Source organism: Lissotriton vulgaris, chromosome 11 (genome assembly GCF_964263255.1).
Source record: "Lissotriton vulgaris chromosome 11, aLisVul1.2, whole genome shotgun sequence".
NCBI classification, from domain to species: Eukaryota; Metazoa; Chordata; class Amphibia; order Caudata; family Salamandridae; genus Lissotriton; species Lissotriton vulgaris.
The window spans coordinates 513,421,130-513,440,642 of NC_141699.1; the positions used below are offsets into that span (position 1 = coordinate 513,421,130).

Sequence of the window (19,513 nt, forward strand, 5' to 3'; positions counted from 1 at the left end):
CGGGAGCCTATCAGGGCCTGAACTGTAATTCTTCTATGTTCTAAAGAAAGAAGAGGCAGAAACTTCCTTAACATTTTCAAGATCGCAAAGCACCTGCCAGCCAGACCAGCCGCCTGGGTTTTGAAAGAGAGGCTGTTATCAATCTGGATGCCCAGATTTTTGGCAACCCCTGAGTCGGTAGTAGGGGGGAACATGGCAGGAGGCCACCACTCCTTCCATCCAGGGACCACGGGGCAGCCGAAGAAAAGTACTTCGGATTTATCAGAGTTGCACTTGAGGCAGTTACGACTGAACCAGTCAAACACTGCCCCAAGGCAATCCCGAATGGATGACCCGTCAAAGTCGCAGCCCTTATCGCACGCGAATAAGAGTTGTGTATCGTCCGCGTACGACACGATCTGGGCTCCACAACCTTCCGCCAATGCCGCCAGAGGGGTCATATAGATGTTAAAAAGCAACGGGCTCAAAATTGAGCCCTGCGGAACTCCGGCCTCCAAAGGCGGCATCTCGGCAGAAGAGGGGGGGGGGGGGGGCAGACCGTTTGCTGACGGTTCGAGAGGAAAGACTTAAACCATTGGAACACCGTCCCCCTAAGACCAACCTCCCAGAGTCTAAAAAGGAGACGGTCATGGGGGACGGTGTCGAAGGCCGCTGAGAGGTCAAGCATGACTAGCATGGCCTTGCCTCCTCTGTCCAAGGTTTCTTTAGTGGCCTCAGTGACCTCAAGCAATGCTGTTTCTGTGCTAAGATTGGAACGAAAACCGGACTGCGACTTATGGAGAATATCATTCATCTCAAGGAAATGGGACAAGGTGGCGTGAACATGCTTCTCAACCACCTGTGCAAGCGCTGGCAAGAGGGAGATAGGTCTGTAGTTGGCGTGCGTGTCCGGGTTCAGGTTGGGTTTCTTAAGAAGTGGCAGAATCAGGGCCTGTTTCCAAGGTTGAGGAACCTCACCGGTACTGAGGGAGAGATTTAGTATCGGGTTAATGAGATGGTTGAGGCTAGGGGCCATTGACCCGAGAAATTTGGCCGGACAGGGATCTAAAGGGGAACCTGATTTCAGTTTGGAAAGGAGGTCCAAGGAAGCCTGTAAGGACAACAGTGGAAAATTACAGAGGGTGGGGCCAGTAAAGTCCGAGCAAAAAGAGGGAAGTTGCCAATTGCTGATAGTAGACGGGCTCGCCTTTCCGAAAGAGGCCTGGATAGTCTGGATCTTACTTGCAAAGAAAACTGCGGTGATCCAGGACTCTGAGTACATGGTACTGGGAGTACACCAGGGGGGGAGAGATGAAATCCTTAACTTTCCTAAAAATTTCCTTACAGGAACTAGAGGCCTCTTCGATCCTGCATGCCAGATAGGACTTTTTGCCGGCAGTAATATCACCATGGTAATCTCTGACCAAGGCCCTATAAGTTTCCTTTGAATTGGCGTCATAGTGTTTACGCCACTTCTTTTCAGCTTTTTTGCATTGCCGTCGCTTCTCGGCTAAGGCCGACGAGACCCAAGGGGCGGAGACCTTAGCTGGGACTGTCCTGTGAGGTCGAGAGGGGGCTAGCACGGCCAGCCGTTGCGTCAGCCAGAGCTGTAAGAGCTCGATGTCTGATTCCAGGATGCCCGTGAGCGGGCATGGGTGGGTGGGTGTCTAGAGCCTGCATTAGCATGGCAGGAGAAACCCTATGAAAAGCTCTGGAGGGGCGTGCTTCACGCCATTGTCCACTGTGGATGGCCTTTTCAATACAAGGGATCTCGAAATCCGCTAAAAAATGGTCAGTCCATAGAACAGGGGCAAAAGAGGCCAGAACTACCGGGACAGTGGAAAATACCTGGTCCAACTTGTGTGACCCTTGCAGTGGGTAGAAGACCGAAGATAAGGGATGAGCCCCAAGGAAGAGGTGATATCTATGAGCTTGATACAGTCCGGGTCGGACGCATTGTCTATGTAGATTTTAAAGTCACCAAGGAGCAAACAGTGCTCGGACCTGAGACAAAGTGTAGAAATGACTGAGTAAAGGTCTTCAAAGAACGTGCCCATGAGGCCCGGGGCCTGTAAACCAAGAGTCCCGTACAGGATTGATGGGATGAAAAGGAAAGAGAAAAGGCAAGGACCTCACAGCCGTGAATGTTGTCCGAGGGAAGAATGGAACATGTGATGCGCCTATCAACGACCAAGGCGACACCACCTCCTTTCCCACCCGTTCTGTCCTTACGGAAGATGACATGGCTCTGGGGGATGGCCGTGGCAATATCCGGTCCAGCACCCTCCCCTAGCCATGTTTCAGTCAAGAATAGGCAGTCAGTCTTGGAGTCCATCAAGAGATTGTGTACATCCACCGCGTGTTTTCCCAGGGACCTGGTGTTGAGCAGCAGGCAGCGTCTGCTGTTATGGGGAGGAGAAAGTGAAGAAACAGGTCCCTTCCCTGGTAGCCAGCCACAGGTCGTACATCTAATAGAACCTTGCGGGGGTTTGGGGAACACCCTGCGACAAGTGCTATGGGGGCTCCTTAGGGAAAGCAGCATGTCCCTTGAGTAGACTAACATCCTAGCAGACTGATTAGCCCGGCCCGCGCCCTGGCACCTCCGTGACGCTGACGGGCGCAGACGGGCTTTCCTTTGGCGCTCCTTAGGCACCAAGTTTTAAGGCGTCGCGGGCGGCGCTAGTCTGCACCACTGGACTGCCGCCTCACGAGCCAACCTACCCCCAAGATGGCCGCCACAAAACAGCGCGCCCGCAGGTCCCCAGAATACACTTCAGCACCTCGATGTAGCCGGCTGAATGGGTAGGGAGACACACAGAGGTGAGTAGGAGGAAGGATAGGCTCTAAAGGTCAAGAAGCCTAAGGTCACCCGGCTTTCCGCCTCAGGTGCCTGCAGTAAAGAAAAAGTGCAGAATGCAGGAGATATAGCAGCAGAGGAAAGAGCTAGAAACCAGCTCCTAAAATATTTTATCAGCAGCAGCATTAAAAACAAAGCATCACCCACCGGTTGTCAGCAGACTTTTCAGCCGGTCACCCTACCGGGGCTGGTCGACGGCGCGGGGGTAGCGATGACGGACCCCTCGATCCTTGCAGCGAGCTTCGCGCGCTACTATGAGCATCAGTATGCCCCTCGTGAGAGCCTCTCCCCCGATGGCATTGAGGCTTACCTCGCGGCGGTCCGCCCACAAGCGGTACCTGATGAGGTCCGCGATGCCCTGGATCTCCCCCTGACAGCTGAGGAATTGGGTGACGCGCTGGGTCAACTCAATGCGGGTAAAGCACCTGGGCCCAGTGGGTTCCCCAGTGAATTCTACCGGAAATTCCACCTGCAGCTTGGGCCGCATTACAGGCGGGCGCTGGAACTGGCTCGGGAGCGGGGTAGCCTCCCCCCGGACTGGCGTCACGCCGAGATCGTGGTATTTCAAAAGCCGGGCAGACCCCCCGAGCGCCACGAGTCCTACCGCCCCATCTCCCTTATTAATTTTGAAGCCAAACTCCTGGCCAAGGCGCTTGCGAATCGCCTGCTTCCCTACATTTCGGCCCTTGTTCACCCGGATCAGGCGGGATTCATGCCGCACCGGGCGACGCGACACAACATCCGGCGGGCGCAGGCGGCGATTGACGCGATCGGGACGACTGGGGACCAGGCGGCGCTGTTATTGGCTGACATAGATAGTGCCTTTGACTCGGTCAGCTGGACCTACCTCCTTGCCCTCCTGCCACTACTGAACCTAGGTCCGGTTTTCGTCTCCTATGTGAAACTGCTATATACCGATATCACCGCTTCGGTGCGCGTCTCTGGGGCGATTTCCGCGCGATTTCCCGTGGCCAGGGGCACTCGTCAGGGGTGCCCCCTCTCCCCGTACCTCTTCGCGTTGGCCATGGAACCTATGGCCGCCCGAGTGCGCCAGGACGCGCTCTATCGGGGCTTCGTGTGGGGGTCGGGCCATTCGGACCGCATCGCCCTATATGCGGACGACGTGCTCTTCTTCATGACCGATTTACACCATACAGGGCCTCGTGTTCTTGACATAATGCGGGAGTTCGGTCAGGCGTCGGGGCTCTTTCTTAACCCTCGCAAGTCGACCCTGTGGATTCTGGGGGGAGCCTCGGTGAGTTGCCAGTGGGCTGCGTCCCTTCAGGTGGCGGTCGATGGCATGAAATACCTGGGCGTTTACCTCTCGGCCTCGCCTGCCGTGGCATGGGATCGTAACATCCAGCCGGTGTGGGACAGGGTCCAGGTTGACGTTAAGACCTGGACGCGTATGCCCCTTAATATCTTTGGCCGGTCGGCTATCTTCAAAATGGTGGCCCTGCCTCGGCTCCTCTACCAACTACAGAATCACCCGTATAAAATAGACCCGCAATGGTTCCGTGGTGTCAACTCGGTGCTGGGCAGATTTCTGTGGGCCGGGGGTGCTTCTAGGGTGGCACTGCGTACCTGCTTTCTCTCTACCTACTGTGGCGGCTTGGCGTCCGCGGACCTGCTATCGTATTACCAGGCCTCCCACCTTCTAGTGCTCAACGAGTGGTGGTATGGGGACCGTAGCGATCCAGCCTATGCACTGGAACACTCCTTGATGGGAGGTGCCACACTTCACACTCTGCTGTACTCGGCCAGACGGAGGAGGGCTTTGCCAAGGGTCACCCAGGTGGTCTTCGCGATCTGGCGGCAGGCTCTGCGCCGTATGGGGTGGTGGGGCAGGCTGACGGCCGAGACGCCGCTGTGGCATAATGGTCTACTACCAGCGCTAGCCTCCTTGTCCGGGTTCGGCGGCTGGGACGCGATCGGGATCTCGTCCCTTGGTAATGTTCTCAATGGAACCACACTTAAATCCTTCCAGGACCTTAGCTCCGAGTATAGTTTGTCCAGGTCCCAATTCTTTCGCTATCTTCAGTTCCGCCATGCCCTTGGCCCCAGCCTGGTGGGGTTGGAACAGCTCCCCGACTTTAGTCCTATTGAGGCTCAACTGTTTATGGGCGACCTGGGCGACAAGAAAGTCTCTCAGGTATACCGCTCCCTGGTTGTGTACTGCTCCCCCTCCCTCTCGACTTTGAAGGCCTCCTGGGAGAATGATGTTGGCCCCTTAGATGATGATGACTGGCGGGAGGCCCTCGAATCCCCTCGTGGCGCAGCTATAGCCGTCCGTCCTAGGTTCATTCAATTCAAATACCTCCATCGAGCCTATTATACTAGGGAGCGGCTGTGGCGTGCGGGCCTCATAGCTGCCCCTGAATGTCTGAGGTGTGGTGCTGAGAGGGGGACGCTTTTCCATACTGTATGGTCCTGTGAGAGGCTGACCCGATTCTGGGCGGGAGTGTGGGACTGCCTGTCAGAAGTACTGGGGTGGGACGTTCCCCGTACCCCTAGGCTGGGTCTCCTTCATATTCTGGAAAATGTTGGGGGTAACATTTACAAACGCCACCTACTGCTGTTGGGACTAGTGGTGGCCAAGCGTGATCTGGCCCAAGCATGGAAGAGCGAACGTGCCCCCCCCCCCCCCTGAGTGCGTGGAAGGCAGGATTGGACTTTCTAATGGGTTTAGAATTACCCGTATTTGAGGCCAGGGGGTCCCCCCGGAAACACTATAAGATCTGGAAGCGGTGGGCAGACTACAGGGGTCTGGACCTCGATCCCTCAGCTGATATTGATGATGTACTGGCCCTTGATGTGGACCCCGGGCCCTAGGCTATTAGCCGACTCTGACTTTGATTTCCGTCTCATGTTGCTGACTTGCGTTCACGTGCACTGGGTTAGGGTGGGATAAGGGGTGGGTAGTTGGAGGGGGTGTTTGGGGATGCTGTTGGGGATGGGTGGGTCGGGAGGGACTTGGGGCGTGCCCCTTTTTGTTTCTATAAAACTCTGAGTTCACTGCCATGCTTTTATCTGTATGTGTTGTTGACAGTCTCCTCCTGACTGTGGAGGGCTGTCCTGAATCTTGATTGAACTCTTAATAAACACGGTTTTGAAAAAAAAAACAAAGCATCAAGTTATTTTTTTTAAATCAATTTGTCAGGAATTCGCTCGTAATCAGCGCAAAGTTCCGCACTCTCCCCCACCAGGCATCCGCCACGAGTGGAAATAGGGAAGTGAAAGTCTGACCCGAGTTAAAACAATGCACAGTTTTAAGGCGTCGCGGGCGGCGCTCGTCTGCACCACTAGACTGCCGCCTCACGAGCCAACCTACCCCCAAGATGGCCGCCACAAAACAGCGCGCCCGCAGGTCCCCAGAATACCCTTCAGCCCCTCGATGTAGCCGGCTGAATGGGTAGGGAGACTGCGGGTCGAGCAGCGCGACACACACAGAGGTGAGTAGGAGGAAGGATAGGCTCTAAAGGTCAAGAAGCCTAAGGTCACCCGGCTTTCCGCCTCAGGTGTCTGCAGTAAAGAAAAAGTGCAGAATGCAGGAGATATAGCAGCAGAGGAAAGAGCTAGAAATCAGCTCCTAAAATGTTTTATCACCAGCAGCAGTTAAAAACAAAGCATCAAGTTATTTTTTTAAATCAATTTGTCAGGAATTCGCTTGTAATCAGCGCAAAGTTCCGCACTCTCCCCCACCAGGCATCCTCCACGAGTGGAAATAGGGAAGTGAAGGTCTGCCGAGTAATGCGCTTCCGGAGGCAAGGAGAGACGGATACCCCTCAGGAGCCAGCAAACGAAAGGATGTTCTCCGACTGGCGCTCCCTCCACTGGATGGTGAGCTGCCGAAATCGCAGAACGCATCACGTTAATAGTGCGATATGCTAGGCCGGTGGAAGCTGATTCTGCCAAAAAATTCAACACTGGAACGACACCTGAGACCAGGGGATCCAGGCCCCGTCGAAGACTCCAAAGGGTCCATTTATTCCAGGCGGAACGATACCACTTTGCAGTACTGACTGCCCAGGCCTTTGATAGAAAATCCTCAGCTGATCTCGAAGGGCATGGGAGCGACCAACGTCGGTTGAAAGCCGCCATGCAAAGAGGCGGAGAGAACTCTGCGTAACCAGATGATGGGGATCCCCGTCCGCGTTGAGGAGACGTGGAAACCCGGGGAGTAGGACTAGAGAATCCCAAGAAAGTATCAGAAGATGTTGGGAGTGCCAATCCGCAACCTGGTTGGCTTGGCACAGTAAGTACTCTGCTGTCACAAAGACATGGTGAGCTAGACAATAGTCCCAAAAATCCTTTACAAGTCCACTAGGGCTTTGGACCGAGGACCGCCCAGGTGGTTGACGTATCGAACCGCTGAGACATTGTCTATTTGAAGTAGAACACAGGACCGAACTGAATCCCTGGTCCAGCAGCGCACTGTGAAGGACCCCGCCAGCAGCTCCAAGCAGTTTATGTGCAACTCTTGCCCCTCGGATGACCAGGCCCTGCCTGTGGAAAAATCCCCACAACGGGTGTCCCAACCCGCCCTGCTGGTGTCGGACTCTATCACCAGGTCTGGAACCGGACCGAAGATAGCTCGGCCATTCCAGGCCTCCATATGGGCGAGGCACCAGGCCATTTCTTCCTTCACCTCGTCTGAAAGGAGAACCAACTGATCGTATGTCAGACCCCTCCTGAGATAATGCGCCTTGAGATGTTGAAGGGCTCGATAATGGAGAGGACCTGGGGAGATTGCCTGGATGGATGAGGATAGTAGCCCCACCACCCGGGCAATCTGGCGGAGGGAGGTGTGAGACTTTGCGACCGTTTGACGTAACATGTGGCTATTCTTCCCCACCTTCCGGGATGGAAGACTTAAGGTGGACCGAGCCGAGTCCATGGCAAACCCCAGGAACACAATGGTCTGGGATGGAGAGAGGATAGACTTGTCCCTGTTGATAAGAAACCCCAACCCCTGAAGCAGGGAAACCGATTGCTGAAGCTGAAGTCCCAATTTCCTGGGACATTGGGCCATCAACAAAATGTCGTCTAAGTAGACGATCATCCGAATATCCTGGCCTCTCAAGAACTCCACCGCCGGATGGAGTAGCTTGGTGAAGCACCAAGGCGCAGAGGAAAGTTCGAATGGTAGGGCGGTAAACTCGAACACCTGGCCCTTCCAGAGAAACCGGCGATACAGGGGGTGGATAGGCACCACCAAGTACGCATCTTTGAGGTCCAAACAGACCATCCAGTCGTTCGGGAGCAGAACGTCCCAAAGAAGATGGATACCTTCCATCTTGAAATGACGGTAAATCAACCAGCCGTTGAACTCTTTGAGGTTGATCACCAGACGTTTGCCCCCATCTGTTTTTCTACCAGAAAGAGATTGCTCAAAAAACTAGCGGGATAGCGAGCTGATCGGCAAATGGCCCCCTTGCGAAGCAAGTCCGAGACCTCTTTGTCGACCAGCTGCGCGTCGGCCAGTGAAAAAACAATATGGCGTGGAGATTTCTCCTGGTGGGGATGATCGTAAAATTCTATGCGAAAACCGCAGTGTAAGACCCATGTGTCTGCCGTAATCGCGGCCCAAGCCTCTGGAAATAAGGCTAGTCGCCCCCTCCCCCCCCATGCGGACTTGATCCGCCGAGATTACACTCACCGTTTGAATTGTTGTTTCCAGGGGGGTTCTTGAATCCACCTCGACTTCTGAAGCGCTGGCCTCTGGTGGGATAGTTTTAATGTAATTTGGCAAGGTGTTATATTGACCTCGCCTGGAGCCTTGACCCTTGTTGATAAATTGCTTACCGCCACCGCCGGTCACGCGGCCCCCACCGCGACTGGCCCCTCGAGAGAAACGTTGTTTAAGAACATTCTTAATGCTCAACTGGGCTCTGTCTAGGAACGTAAAGGTTGAGACAAATTTCCCTAGCTCTTTTATAAAGGGGTCCCCAAAGAGGCCCACTTGGGCCACTGCTCCCGCCTCCAAGAAGGCCAAGTCCCCCAGCTTTGGGTCTAATTTGATCAGAAGCGATCGTGGATGTTCAGTCGAAAGGGCGCAATTGGCGTTCCCTAGAAAGACAACCACCCTCTGCGCCCTGTTCGACAGGACGTCGGGGGAGATGGCAGCACCTTTTCTCCTTCGCCTCCTCCGCCATATCCAGGATTTTTGTTATGGGTCCTATCGCATCTAACAACTTATCCTGGCAGGAGCGCCAGGATCGGTCAATGCCCCTACGAGGGCCTTTAACGAATTTCGCAAGGAAGGTGGCCATTTTCTGGTCCAGCTCAGGTGTAAGGGCCACCTTTCCCTTCAAAGTGGGCCTAGGACACTCCCCGCGTAGTCAGCTCCTTGCTTCCTTCTCCAGGGGGTTGCGGAGGCATCCCGCTGTGAAATTCGCCACTTTGTCCCCCGGGGTCCAAGCAGCCGACCGCGGATGCATTATTTCATCAGGATCCAGCATGCCCGAACTGACCTGAGGCAACTCGGCGGCAGAGCCCGATGGGCGTCAAGAATGCATCGACCCATCTTCGTCTGTGTCTACTGGGGACATCCCACCAGGGGATGAGGGTGCTGTTCCCACAGATCATGAAAGGCCCGGGGTTGGCGGAGGCGCAGGGGTGGGCGTGGTCACCTTAGCTAAAAAAGCATCACATGAACGCTCAAAGGCTTCCCTGTCCACACCCTGTGCCGCGCCAGAATCCCCTTCCCTGCAAACCTTTTTGGGGGCTGGGGGGGGGGGGGTATCCCCTGCAGGGGTAGAGGGGTTCCCAGAAGTCCCTAATTGGGCCTGCGCCAACTTTTCGCTTTCTTGCAGTATGCGGGCCGACAAGCGCTCCTCCATGGGGCCTACCACTTCTGTGACGCAGCGGTATATTGAACTATCAACTACGAGGAAAAACTCATCATCATTCAAGTACTGATGAGTCTCCTCCTCCTCATAGTACTCTCCCTGATCCATTCTAGGTGCTACATCGGTATCAATAGGGCTGGGGCACTGGACCATAGCTGTAGGGCAGAACCGCGCTATTTTAGGCAGACCCCGCAAATCTTTTGGGACCGGTTAAAAACCAGAAGCTAACCCCTCAGCGCGCCAACCCTCTGTTGGACCGGGTCGTTGCCGCCTCCCTGCGCGCTGCCTCAAAGCGGGAAAGGGAATTCAAAAGTGCAGGTATCTCCCGCTACGAGCTAACTGCTCGCCGTGCCAGAAAAACGCCCCCAGGCGGCAAACGCGGGAAAACCGCTTATACGGACCCCTCAGGGCGTTCACATTTAGTGCGGGGCAAAGTACGGACCCAGGGGCCATCGGCGTTGTGGTGAGGCGGCGGGGAAGGCTCCCGCGGGTCGATCTCCTCAGCGCAGCTCTCCTTGTGAGGAGAACCGTGCTGGGGACCAACAAGACGCTCTGGGTCCCCTTAGCGGCCGAAACTGCGCCGCAAAAACTGTGGGAGATCGTGTGAAGAACGGAGAACATTCCCGCGATCTAGAAAGGGCTTTGAAAAGAAAACACAGTATTTAGGACAATAAAAGCCTCACGGAGCCCTCAAACAAGCAAATACTACCGTAGTCATACTAAATAGCCCCAAAATAGCTATATATTACAAGAGAAGAGAAAAACCACTTAACTGGCTACGAAGCAGTGAAGAAAGAGGAAGTGGTCACAGGAGAGACATCCTATCTACCTGTCTTGGACATTGGCGAAGGACTACTCTGCGCACTATCTTGATGGACTGATGGGATTTGTAGTTTATTATGCAAAATCCAAGTGTTTTTCTCGGATGTATTTTAAGCTTTATCCTTGTTCTGGGATTTAGAGCTTATGTTGGAACTTTTCTGGCTGCTGTGTTTTGTTCATTGAGTAAAGAGCGAAGAAGGAAAAGCATAATCTGAAGCCTCCGGTCCTGACATAGAATCAATAACAGCATGAGAATCTACATGGAACATGGATACAGTACTTTGAGGAAGCATGTCCCACACCTCTTTCCACGATTATTTTTCCCCATAATTCTTTCCGATGTATAAGCCAATTATGTGCGTGCCATGTGGGAAACCATGTCGCCAATCCATTAGCAGTCGACCAGGAGTCAGTGTAAATATTGCAAACTCCCGGTAATTCTTGTTTCAAAGCCTGATAAACAGCATAAAGTTCTGCAAACTGACTGCTCTTTCCTTCACCAGTTGTGCTCAACAATTTCTGGGTAACAGGGTTATAGGATACTGCTTTCCATTGCCTATTTGCTCCAACATACCTGTCTGAACCATCCGTAAACCACACATGCTTTCTATCCTCCACGGAGAGATCGCTAAATGGCTTACCCCATTTGACAGGAGATTCCTGTACTATAGGTATGTTATACTCCACCTGCTCATGTAACATTGCTGTACCCTTAGGACCCACTTGAGCCCTGTCCTGTATGTACCACTTCCACGTGATCACACTAGCTTCCTGTGCATGTCCAAGTCTAGGAGTTTTAGGGGAGCTCATAACCCATTGCATGATTGGAATCTCAGGTCTCAAAATTACATTTTGTCCCAAAGTGTATTGCTCTTGTCTACCAAAGCCCAATAACATGCGAGTAACTGTTTCTCAAAAGGTGTATAACGCTCGCCAGCATCAGGCAATTTCTTCGTCCAAAATCCTAGGGGTACTTTTGTCTTACATTGTTTTTGCCATAAACTCCAATTCACATATGGACCCTGTACAGTCACATTCAAATCAACATCACCATCTCGCACTGGCCACAAATCCAAAGCATGCTGAATAGCCTCTTTCGCCAGTTCAAATGCAGTCTGCTGCGGCTCACCCCACTCAAATGCATTTTTCTTTCGGATAACCTTGTATAGAGGGCCCAAAATCTGACTCGGATGGGGAATGTGCTTTCTCCAAAATCCAAACAAGCCAATAAATCTCCAAGTTTCTTTCCTATATCGGGGTACTGCAAATTCTTTAATTTTCTGTCTCATTTGTGGGGCCACCTCTCGATTTTCCTGGTGCCACTGAATACCTAGGAATTTTACACTTTGCACTGGACCCTGCAAGTTATCAGGTTTAATCTCACATCCTTTGCTTTGCAAGTAAGCTACAATTTGATATAACTGAATGTAATTACAAATTTGTACTCCAGAAGTTATCGGTACCTCATCTAAATGCTCTGCCACCAGCCGGTGACATATCGTTGGACTACGCAAATAGTCTAGAGACAGACTTCGAAATGTTATTTGTCTGCCACCACATGAAAAACTGATTTGTTCTTGACATTCGGGAGCTATAGGAATAGAGAAGAAAGCATGGGCAATATTGATAGTCGCATACCAAGTCCCTGAATGTTTCTGAATTCTCTCAATTAATGTAACAGTGTCAGGGACGGCAACAGTCAAAGGTGGTGTATGTTTATTCAGTTCGCGGTAATCAACTGTCATGGTTCATAAATAATCACTTTTGCGAACCGGCCACACAGGATTGTTCCATGCAGAGGTAATCGGAACCACAACCCCGGCCTCCAATAAATCTTGAATAGTAGCACTGATCTCATCATTCCCACCTGGAATTCTGTATTGTTTCATCGAAATCACTTTAGTCTCCTGAGGCACCTTTACAGGAGGAATTTTCAAGCGACCTACTCTCACAGCATTAGCTGAGATAAAGCGTTTTGTTCCAAAGTGGTAGTACTCCTCATCCAAACATAATGTCATTCCTTTCAAAATGTCAATTCCAATAATATATTCAGAAAAGGGCACAACTAGTACACTATATTCTCTTTTTGGTATTTGTCCGATTCTTAATTGGAAGTTAGTTTGTACTGCTGGGGTCTCTTTACCACCTAATCCTGTGATTGTAAAATACTGTCCTCTACATTTCTTGGGATTTCCATTGAGGTAATTCAGTTTCAACTCCATTTTGTATTCCGTCGCCATTTTGTGTTGCCCTCACTCAGGCGGCTTGGTAAACCGAGTGTTTTTGCCATTTGCACTGCCACGTGTTAAATAACCTCCCCTTCCTTGTTGTGAAGCAAATTCCAGCAAATAGCCAAACTGACAAATCCTTGTTTAGACTGACTAATCCTTGTCCCAACTATCTGTTGGCCTTCGGTATTCTTTCCCCGCATTATACTATTTTGCAAGTTGTCCTTTGAACCACACAAACATGTCCTGCCATTACTGATTGACCTATAGGTGCTGTCATTGATTGACTTATGGGGTTGGGCAAAAACACGACTCAAGGGGGACGTTCTGGTTACATGATGCCTTGTTTTGAATGTTTTCCTATTGGCTAATATTTGGCAGATCTTGCATGTCCATATTAGGCATTTTGCATGCTTGCATGAGCTAGGACTGACCCTTGCTTTTATGCCGAGTATGTAACCCTCACATATATAAGGCCCCAGTATTCTGTACTCTTTAGACTGCCTCATTCAGTTACTAAGGCTTCTGTGTGACGTAGTCTCACTCATTAGAGTTTAATAAAGATGTTCTTTTATATTTCAGCTTCTGTGCCAACTTCTTCTTTGTATTAGTGAGACCCCTGAGAAGGAGTTTTGATTTCTTCAATTGCCGCATAACGTGGACCTCCTCAGGAAAGTGACTATCTGAGAGAGTGATCTTGTCAGAAGACTGAAATCTACTGAGGAGGACAGGACAGGATTCTACTAAGGAGGTACTCTGTGCACGGAGATTCTGGGGATTCTCTGTCTCTACAGCCCAGTATATTTCTGATCTTCCTGATTTTGATCCTCCACATGATGTCACTCCTGACTGAGAACCTTTTTGGCGTAAGTATTCTAAAAAAGACAGGTCTTTCAGAACTTGGCAGTTAGAATTTGGACAACCTTTTGATTGGTAAGAGTAAGGTAGTTTAGTAACGCTTACTGTAGCTTTGGAATTTAGGAGATTGTGTTGGCCAACTTTGGATATGTATGGATTTGATATGCAAATTGCAATTTTTGTAGGCAGGTAATGAGGAGATTTTTCCTATGTGATTTTGTTGAACGGTGCACATACGAAGAGTACCTTAAGCACTACTTTGATTATAATATTTGCATATTCTGCAATATTTTTGGTATGCCTGTTTTCAAGCTCACATCGAAGAATGTGTTGCTTTTTTTGAAAGGTACCATAGTGAGATATGAATTGAATTAGCCGGCTCCCCTGAGGGAATATCTAAATAGGTTTAGGTATAAAAACATATTTCTTCCTTGGTAATTTTTTATCCCCAGCGAAATAATATATGACATAATACATACAAGGATCCTTTGTTCTGTGCAATTTTATTAATGAAGCTATGCAGGGCGATTTTTGGTGTTCTGCCAGCCAAAGCTAGTGAATTGAGTGTATTTTGTCTTCTTGGATATACAGCAGTCTGTTGGGCTGTATTTGCAGTCTTTTGGAACACTATTGAGAAGCGATTCTTGTAAATATGACTTACAACTATTATTTACAAATGGTTTGGTTTAAGTACAGTCTGTGGGCTGTCTTTTGTTTCAGTCCTAAGTATTGATCTGTGGGTTAAATGTGTGTTTAAATGTCTATGTGGTTTTCCCATTAGTGCAACTTCTGTAAGTAAATAGCAATGGCGCTATTTATTAAATAAATGTCTAGCGCGCGCTGTATTGTGTGTCCTGAGTGTTTGACCCCTTTCTGTTTATGTCTGAAATGAGCTCAACGTGTTTTTGTGGTTTTTCTTGATGTTTTCAGTCTGTTAAGCAAAATGTTAGTTAAATTAATATTAAGTAGAAATTAAATAAAAATCCAGAAATGAACCATGTGATATGCTAAAATAGCTATATGTTGCTATATAATTTATAGAATAAGCAACTATGCACATGTACAAACTGGTAAATGCTTACTAAATAAAATTAAAATTCACATTCACTAGGAATAAAAAAGGCCTCAAAAACGAAATTGTGTGTTTTGTAGAAAAACAAACTTATAGCATTTTTTATTTACATACATTATGTTAGATATTAACAGGCAAACACTTCAGCTGAAGTAAATTTTTGCTGAACTCAAACGCATATTATAGAACACGCATTGATATGTCTTAGTTTGAAAAAGACTACCTGCTCATGTTGCAAAACACTGAGAAGAGCTTTTATTGCCGCTGAGCAAACAGCTGTTGTGTTTGTAGGCCACGAATGGACAGGAATGTTTACTTAGCCAGGACTTCGCCCTCAGTTAAACACGGGTGAAACTTTGCATTTCAGAATAGTGTTTTAAAAAGGTTACAAACATAAGGTTCATTATTTTGTATTACAGGAAGACATTTCAATTAAGGGTTTCCTCTCTTTAGGCATTTTTATAAGCATATTCTTGGTTCTAATGTTAAAATAATTGTTCTTTTTTAAACAAAAAAAAAGTGGCGCAACAATTTGTCATGTTTCAAGTTAGGCTTCTGTGCTTAGGCTTGTAAATGAATGCGTCTAAAAATGATAGGCAAGGGATGCAGCTTGCTTTTATATCTAGAATTATCAAATATGATTGGGTTTATTAAAAATAATGATTAATTATGAAAAAGAATTATTAAAAATAAGTGCTTCTAAATTAGTTTTTTACTATTTATAAAGCTTAATACTCATACTGTGACCTCCTAGCATTATAATTTAAGTTGTGTTGTACTGCATAATGAAAACATTAGCATATGGAATTTCACTTGGCGCAGGCGTAAAAAAACTCATTTTTTCTAAGGATTTGCATGAGATATGTCTAATGTCCAATCTCTGCAATCTGTAAAGAACATTCTGAGGATGATTAATATGTAACACAATTATAGGATATTTATTTTTAAGTGCCCCAAATATCAAAGTCAAAATTGGGTAAAATAGACTATTCAAACAGCATTCTTGCCATTTACAATAGCTTTAAAGTGCCTTAGGCTTCAGTAAATGCATACATTTAGGTATAATACAAATTTGCAGGTTGTTCCCATTTGGGGTTGCTTTTAATGGCTCAGTGAGCCAATGTGCTCGGTGCAAAGGTTTTTGTTTAATATCAGGGTTGAAGGTTCTAACTCTAGCTGGACCTACTGAGACGTTCATTCATTTAAGGTTGATTATCTGAGTACTGTTGCATAGGGTAGTAACACACATTTGTTCTAAAGCTAGTATGTTTTGTTATTATGTTCTGCGAATTATTCACAGTAACTGTTTTAATAATCTAAGAATAGAAATAAATTGTAGCCCCTAACAGAAGTAATATATATATAACATGTGTTTTTAAATAGGGTTAATTATTGCAGGTTAGAAAGAGTTAGGAAGGCTTTTTGTCTTTGACAGCTTCAGGGTGAGGAGAGAGAGAGGGCTGAGGACGCGAGGCAGATTTTGACCTTGAGGTCAGTAAGGTGGGAGTTAGGAGCGAGTGTAAACAGATGGAGAAATCATTGCTTGGAAAAGCAGAGCCTCAAAGGGGGTGATATATTTGTATTTCTGCTTTTGAAAAATAATGTCCATGTAGTTGCCTTAATTTAAGATGGTTAGTTACAGTTGATATTTTGTGTGTTATGTGAAGTATCAGCAGTATGTTGAAACAAGATGAGTTTTTGTATGACTCCTTTAAAAAAAAAAATGTGTGTTTTTCATGTTTTTGCATTTTGTCCTTTTATGAAATGTTCCTGCTGGTCCTGTGTGTCAGCAGCGACACAGTAAGTTGTATTTGACAGCCGATCACCACTAACTGGTGGCCAGCTGTCTAAAGGAGGGTGAGGAAAGTAAAAGAAAGTGTAATTTTGATTTTAAGCCTGACATATTAACCAGGCCCGAATATTGGGTTTTGGGCTGCAGGTTCACAGTGCATAAAGTACATGACATGGTGTTGTGCGTCACTGCTCATTTACATATGCTATTGTTTTGTCTATGCTTTTTATGCTTGGTATACAGCAAGTATATCTGATGGCTTGACATGTGCGTTTTTTTTATTTTATGCATGTTTTTGTTTTATGTTGTTGCTTCTGATACTATTACAAGTGCTCCTGTGTTGTGAAGGGATGGTCATGACGATGCATATCGCTGCGCAACAGTTGGTTGGACTTAGTCTGATACTAAATTCCACAGATGACATTTCATGCTGTGAACATGAGACAACACTTCACCAGTGCATGTCTATTTAGCTATAATGGTATTGAAGGCAAATAAAAAGAGATATACAGGATCAAAGTGTGTCACCTGCAGTTAGCCACGTTACTGCCCCTTCCCTTAAGGAACAGGCAGCCCTAGATTTATGTATCCTGAATGGACGTAAGGATAAATTATAGATCTGTGACTCTTGTACATGGTGACCTAATTTCTATATTACATTAGTCAGTTTTGTTCTGCTTCCTAAGTAGTGTATGGCTTTGTTCCTTAAAGGAAACCAGGTTTAATTTTTTCCCTGAAGAAGGAACTGGAACATTAGCTGAGATGACCGTATATGGAGTAGCGGCCAGCGGTAGAGTTAAAATGTGTGTACTATTTTGACTTTTGTGTATCACCCATACTCTTGGTATTGTGTCACAAACTTGACTATCACCCAAGTAATTTTTTTTTCCTTCTATAGATTTTACTTTTGCCGCTTCTCCCCTGATTAATGTCGCATTGTGCCTAGTTATTAGGGATTTTAGCTGTGTCCTAGTCCCATTTCCCTTATTCTTTTCACCAGTCAGCCCATTTCTTATTGTTGTTGTATTGTTCAGGTTCACACTTCCAGACTGCAGTAATGTACCAGGGACCCCCATATTATTTATAATTCCCTTTTGTATGACCAGACAGGTTTTCAAGAATTTTCTTTAGGCCTACTTTGATGTTTTCCAGTCTGACTGTCAGGGTAATGATGGACAGGTTAACTGACTCAATACTATAATAAGACAAGTTTTCCACCTCAATAGGAGATACCTTACATTTATTATTTTGAACATGACAATTTTTCAATGACTATTTTAATTTGGTTTTTTACCCTTTTGTTCCTGCTTCTTTAATTTTCGGTTTGATCAGATGTGTTCTAAATCATGGAAATACCAGGACTCTCTAGTTCTTGTCTTTTGTTTCCACATTTTGATCATTAGCCTTGTATTGCATAGTGCACCTGATGCATAATTGTTAAAGGGAGGTATCTACATGTCCCTGATAATCTGTATCATGTGATTTCTCTTTTGAGGTGTTCTAGATAAGGAATTTAGGAACACCTAGACGTAATCATTGAGAAGAAAAAAAAAATGGTTGCCCCATTAGACAATGCCACCATGTGTGAGGACATCCATTCAGATAGAATTCCCATGTAACTCTCTGCCCTTAGATGGCAGAGGATAATGAAGGGTACCCAATTGAAGAGATTAGAAGTATTTCCTTTGAGAATGACAGTGTCTTCTAGACCAGAATTGTCCTATGGCATATGGCCACTCCCTCGCAGATTGCAGGCCACCTGCTTGCTGTCCCATTGTTAAATACAATGAACTGTTTTTGTACTAAATTGAAGGAAACTAACAACTGTGTCACATTTCCTACGTCACTAGGTTCTGCGGTATCAAGTCATAATAACCTGCAGAACATTGATTTAAGCCTAATTCCCATCAGTGACCGCTACAGATGAGGGCCGGACGTCTTGGTCCTACAGTCCCAGCACCCAGAAAGTAGCAAGGCTGGACAGCGATCGCCAGCACGCCATCAATGGTATCTCCAAAGCATCGTACTTGCTCCATCAGACGGCATTGGACATCACAGAACCAGAGTTTCAGTGAAAAAGAGTGAAAGAGAAGGATCCCTGTTGTTGATGGCCGGGCTGGTTTGAGGATTCAGTTTTCTACCTGTCATGTGCTGGTAACCTCTGACAGTGTGCAGTCCCTTGAGCCCCTTGGCCTGAGTTTTGGCCACACACCCCCTTTTCTTTGCTTCAACGGAAGGGCAGTGCACTGGAGGATCCAAGATTGGCAAAAGGCACTACATTGTGGTACCCGTGATGAAAGGAAAAATTAAATGAAAATGCAGCCCAAGCTTCCTCTCACACTAAATAATGAGTGTTGGAGCCTGAAAGTGTTGCTGAGTGTGAAAGTCTGTTGCTCTTTCCCGATTAATAGTACTTGGGTCTGCACGAGATGATCTGTGCCTACGACCAATGAAGAGCACAATTTCTGTAGTGTCTGCCGCAGAGGAGAGACACTGGTGCACTGCATTGAGACATTGAGACTTTCGAGTGAGCTGTGAGTGTTTGCCAGGAGGCACTCCAACGGATACTGAGAAGCACTATTTTCATGGAAGGCCTGAATCAAGAGGCCCAATGCGACAATGGAAGCAGATTTGATGGACGATAGAAGCCTACCAGAGAGGCTTAGAACAGACTTTGGGTATAGTTGTGGTTGCACAAGTGTTTCCAGTACCACTGTATGAAGTGGGTGTTGGATATGTTCATCCAAAATGGTCCTGAAGTAGTGTTCTGTCTGTACTCTGATAAAGGATATTCCCATTTCACCTAGCAATGAATTAGGATTTCCCTGCGTAATGGCTAAAGAAGGGTCTGAGGTAATTCAGGTTCAACTCCCTTTTGTATTCCGTCGCCATTTTGTGTTGCCCTCACTCAGGCAGCTAAACCGAGTGTTCTTGCCCTTTGCACTGCCACGTGTTAAATAATCTCCCCTTCCTTGTTGTGAAGCAAATTCCAGGAACTAGCCAAACTGACTAATCCTTGTCTAGACTGACTAATCCTTGTCCCAACTATCTGTT

General features: G+C 47.7%; 1 protein-coding gene across 1 annotated transcript in view; it reads left to right on the forward strand.

The window, feature by feature from the left end:
• Positions 1-3,047: 3,047 nt before the first annotated feature.
• Positions 3,048-19,513, forward strand: part of LOC147683095 (disintegrin and metalloproteinase domain-containing protein 9-like) — a 2,555,772-nt gene continuing 2,539,306 nt past the window's right edge. Inside the window, exon 1 of the mRNA XM_086942496.1 lies at positions 3,048-3,252. Coding sequence (XP_086798622.1) covers positions 3,048-3,252 — 205 coding nt within the window. The remainder of the gene's footprint in view (positions 3,253-19,513) is intronic.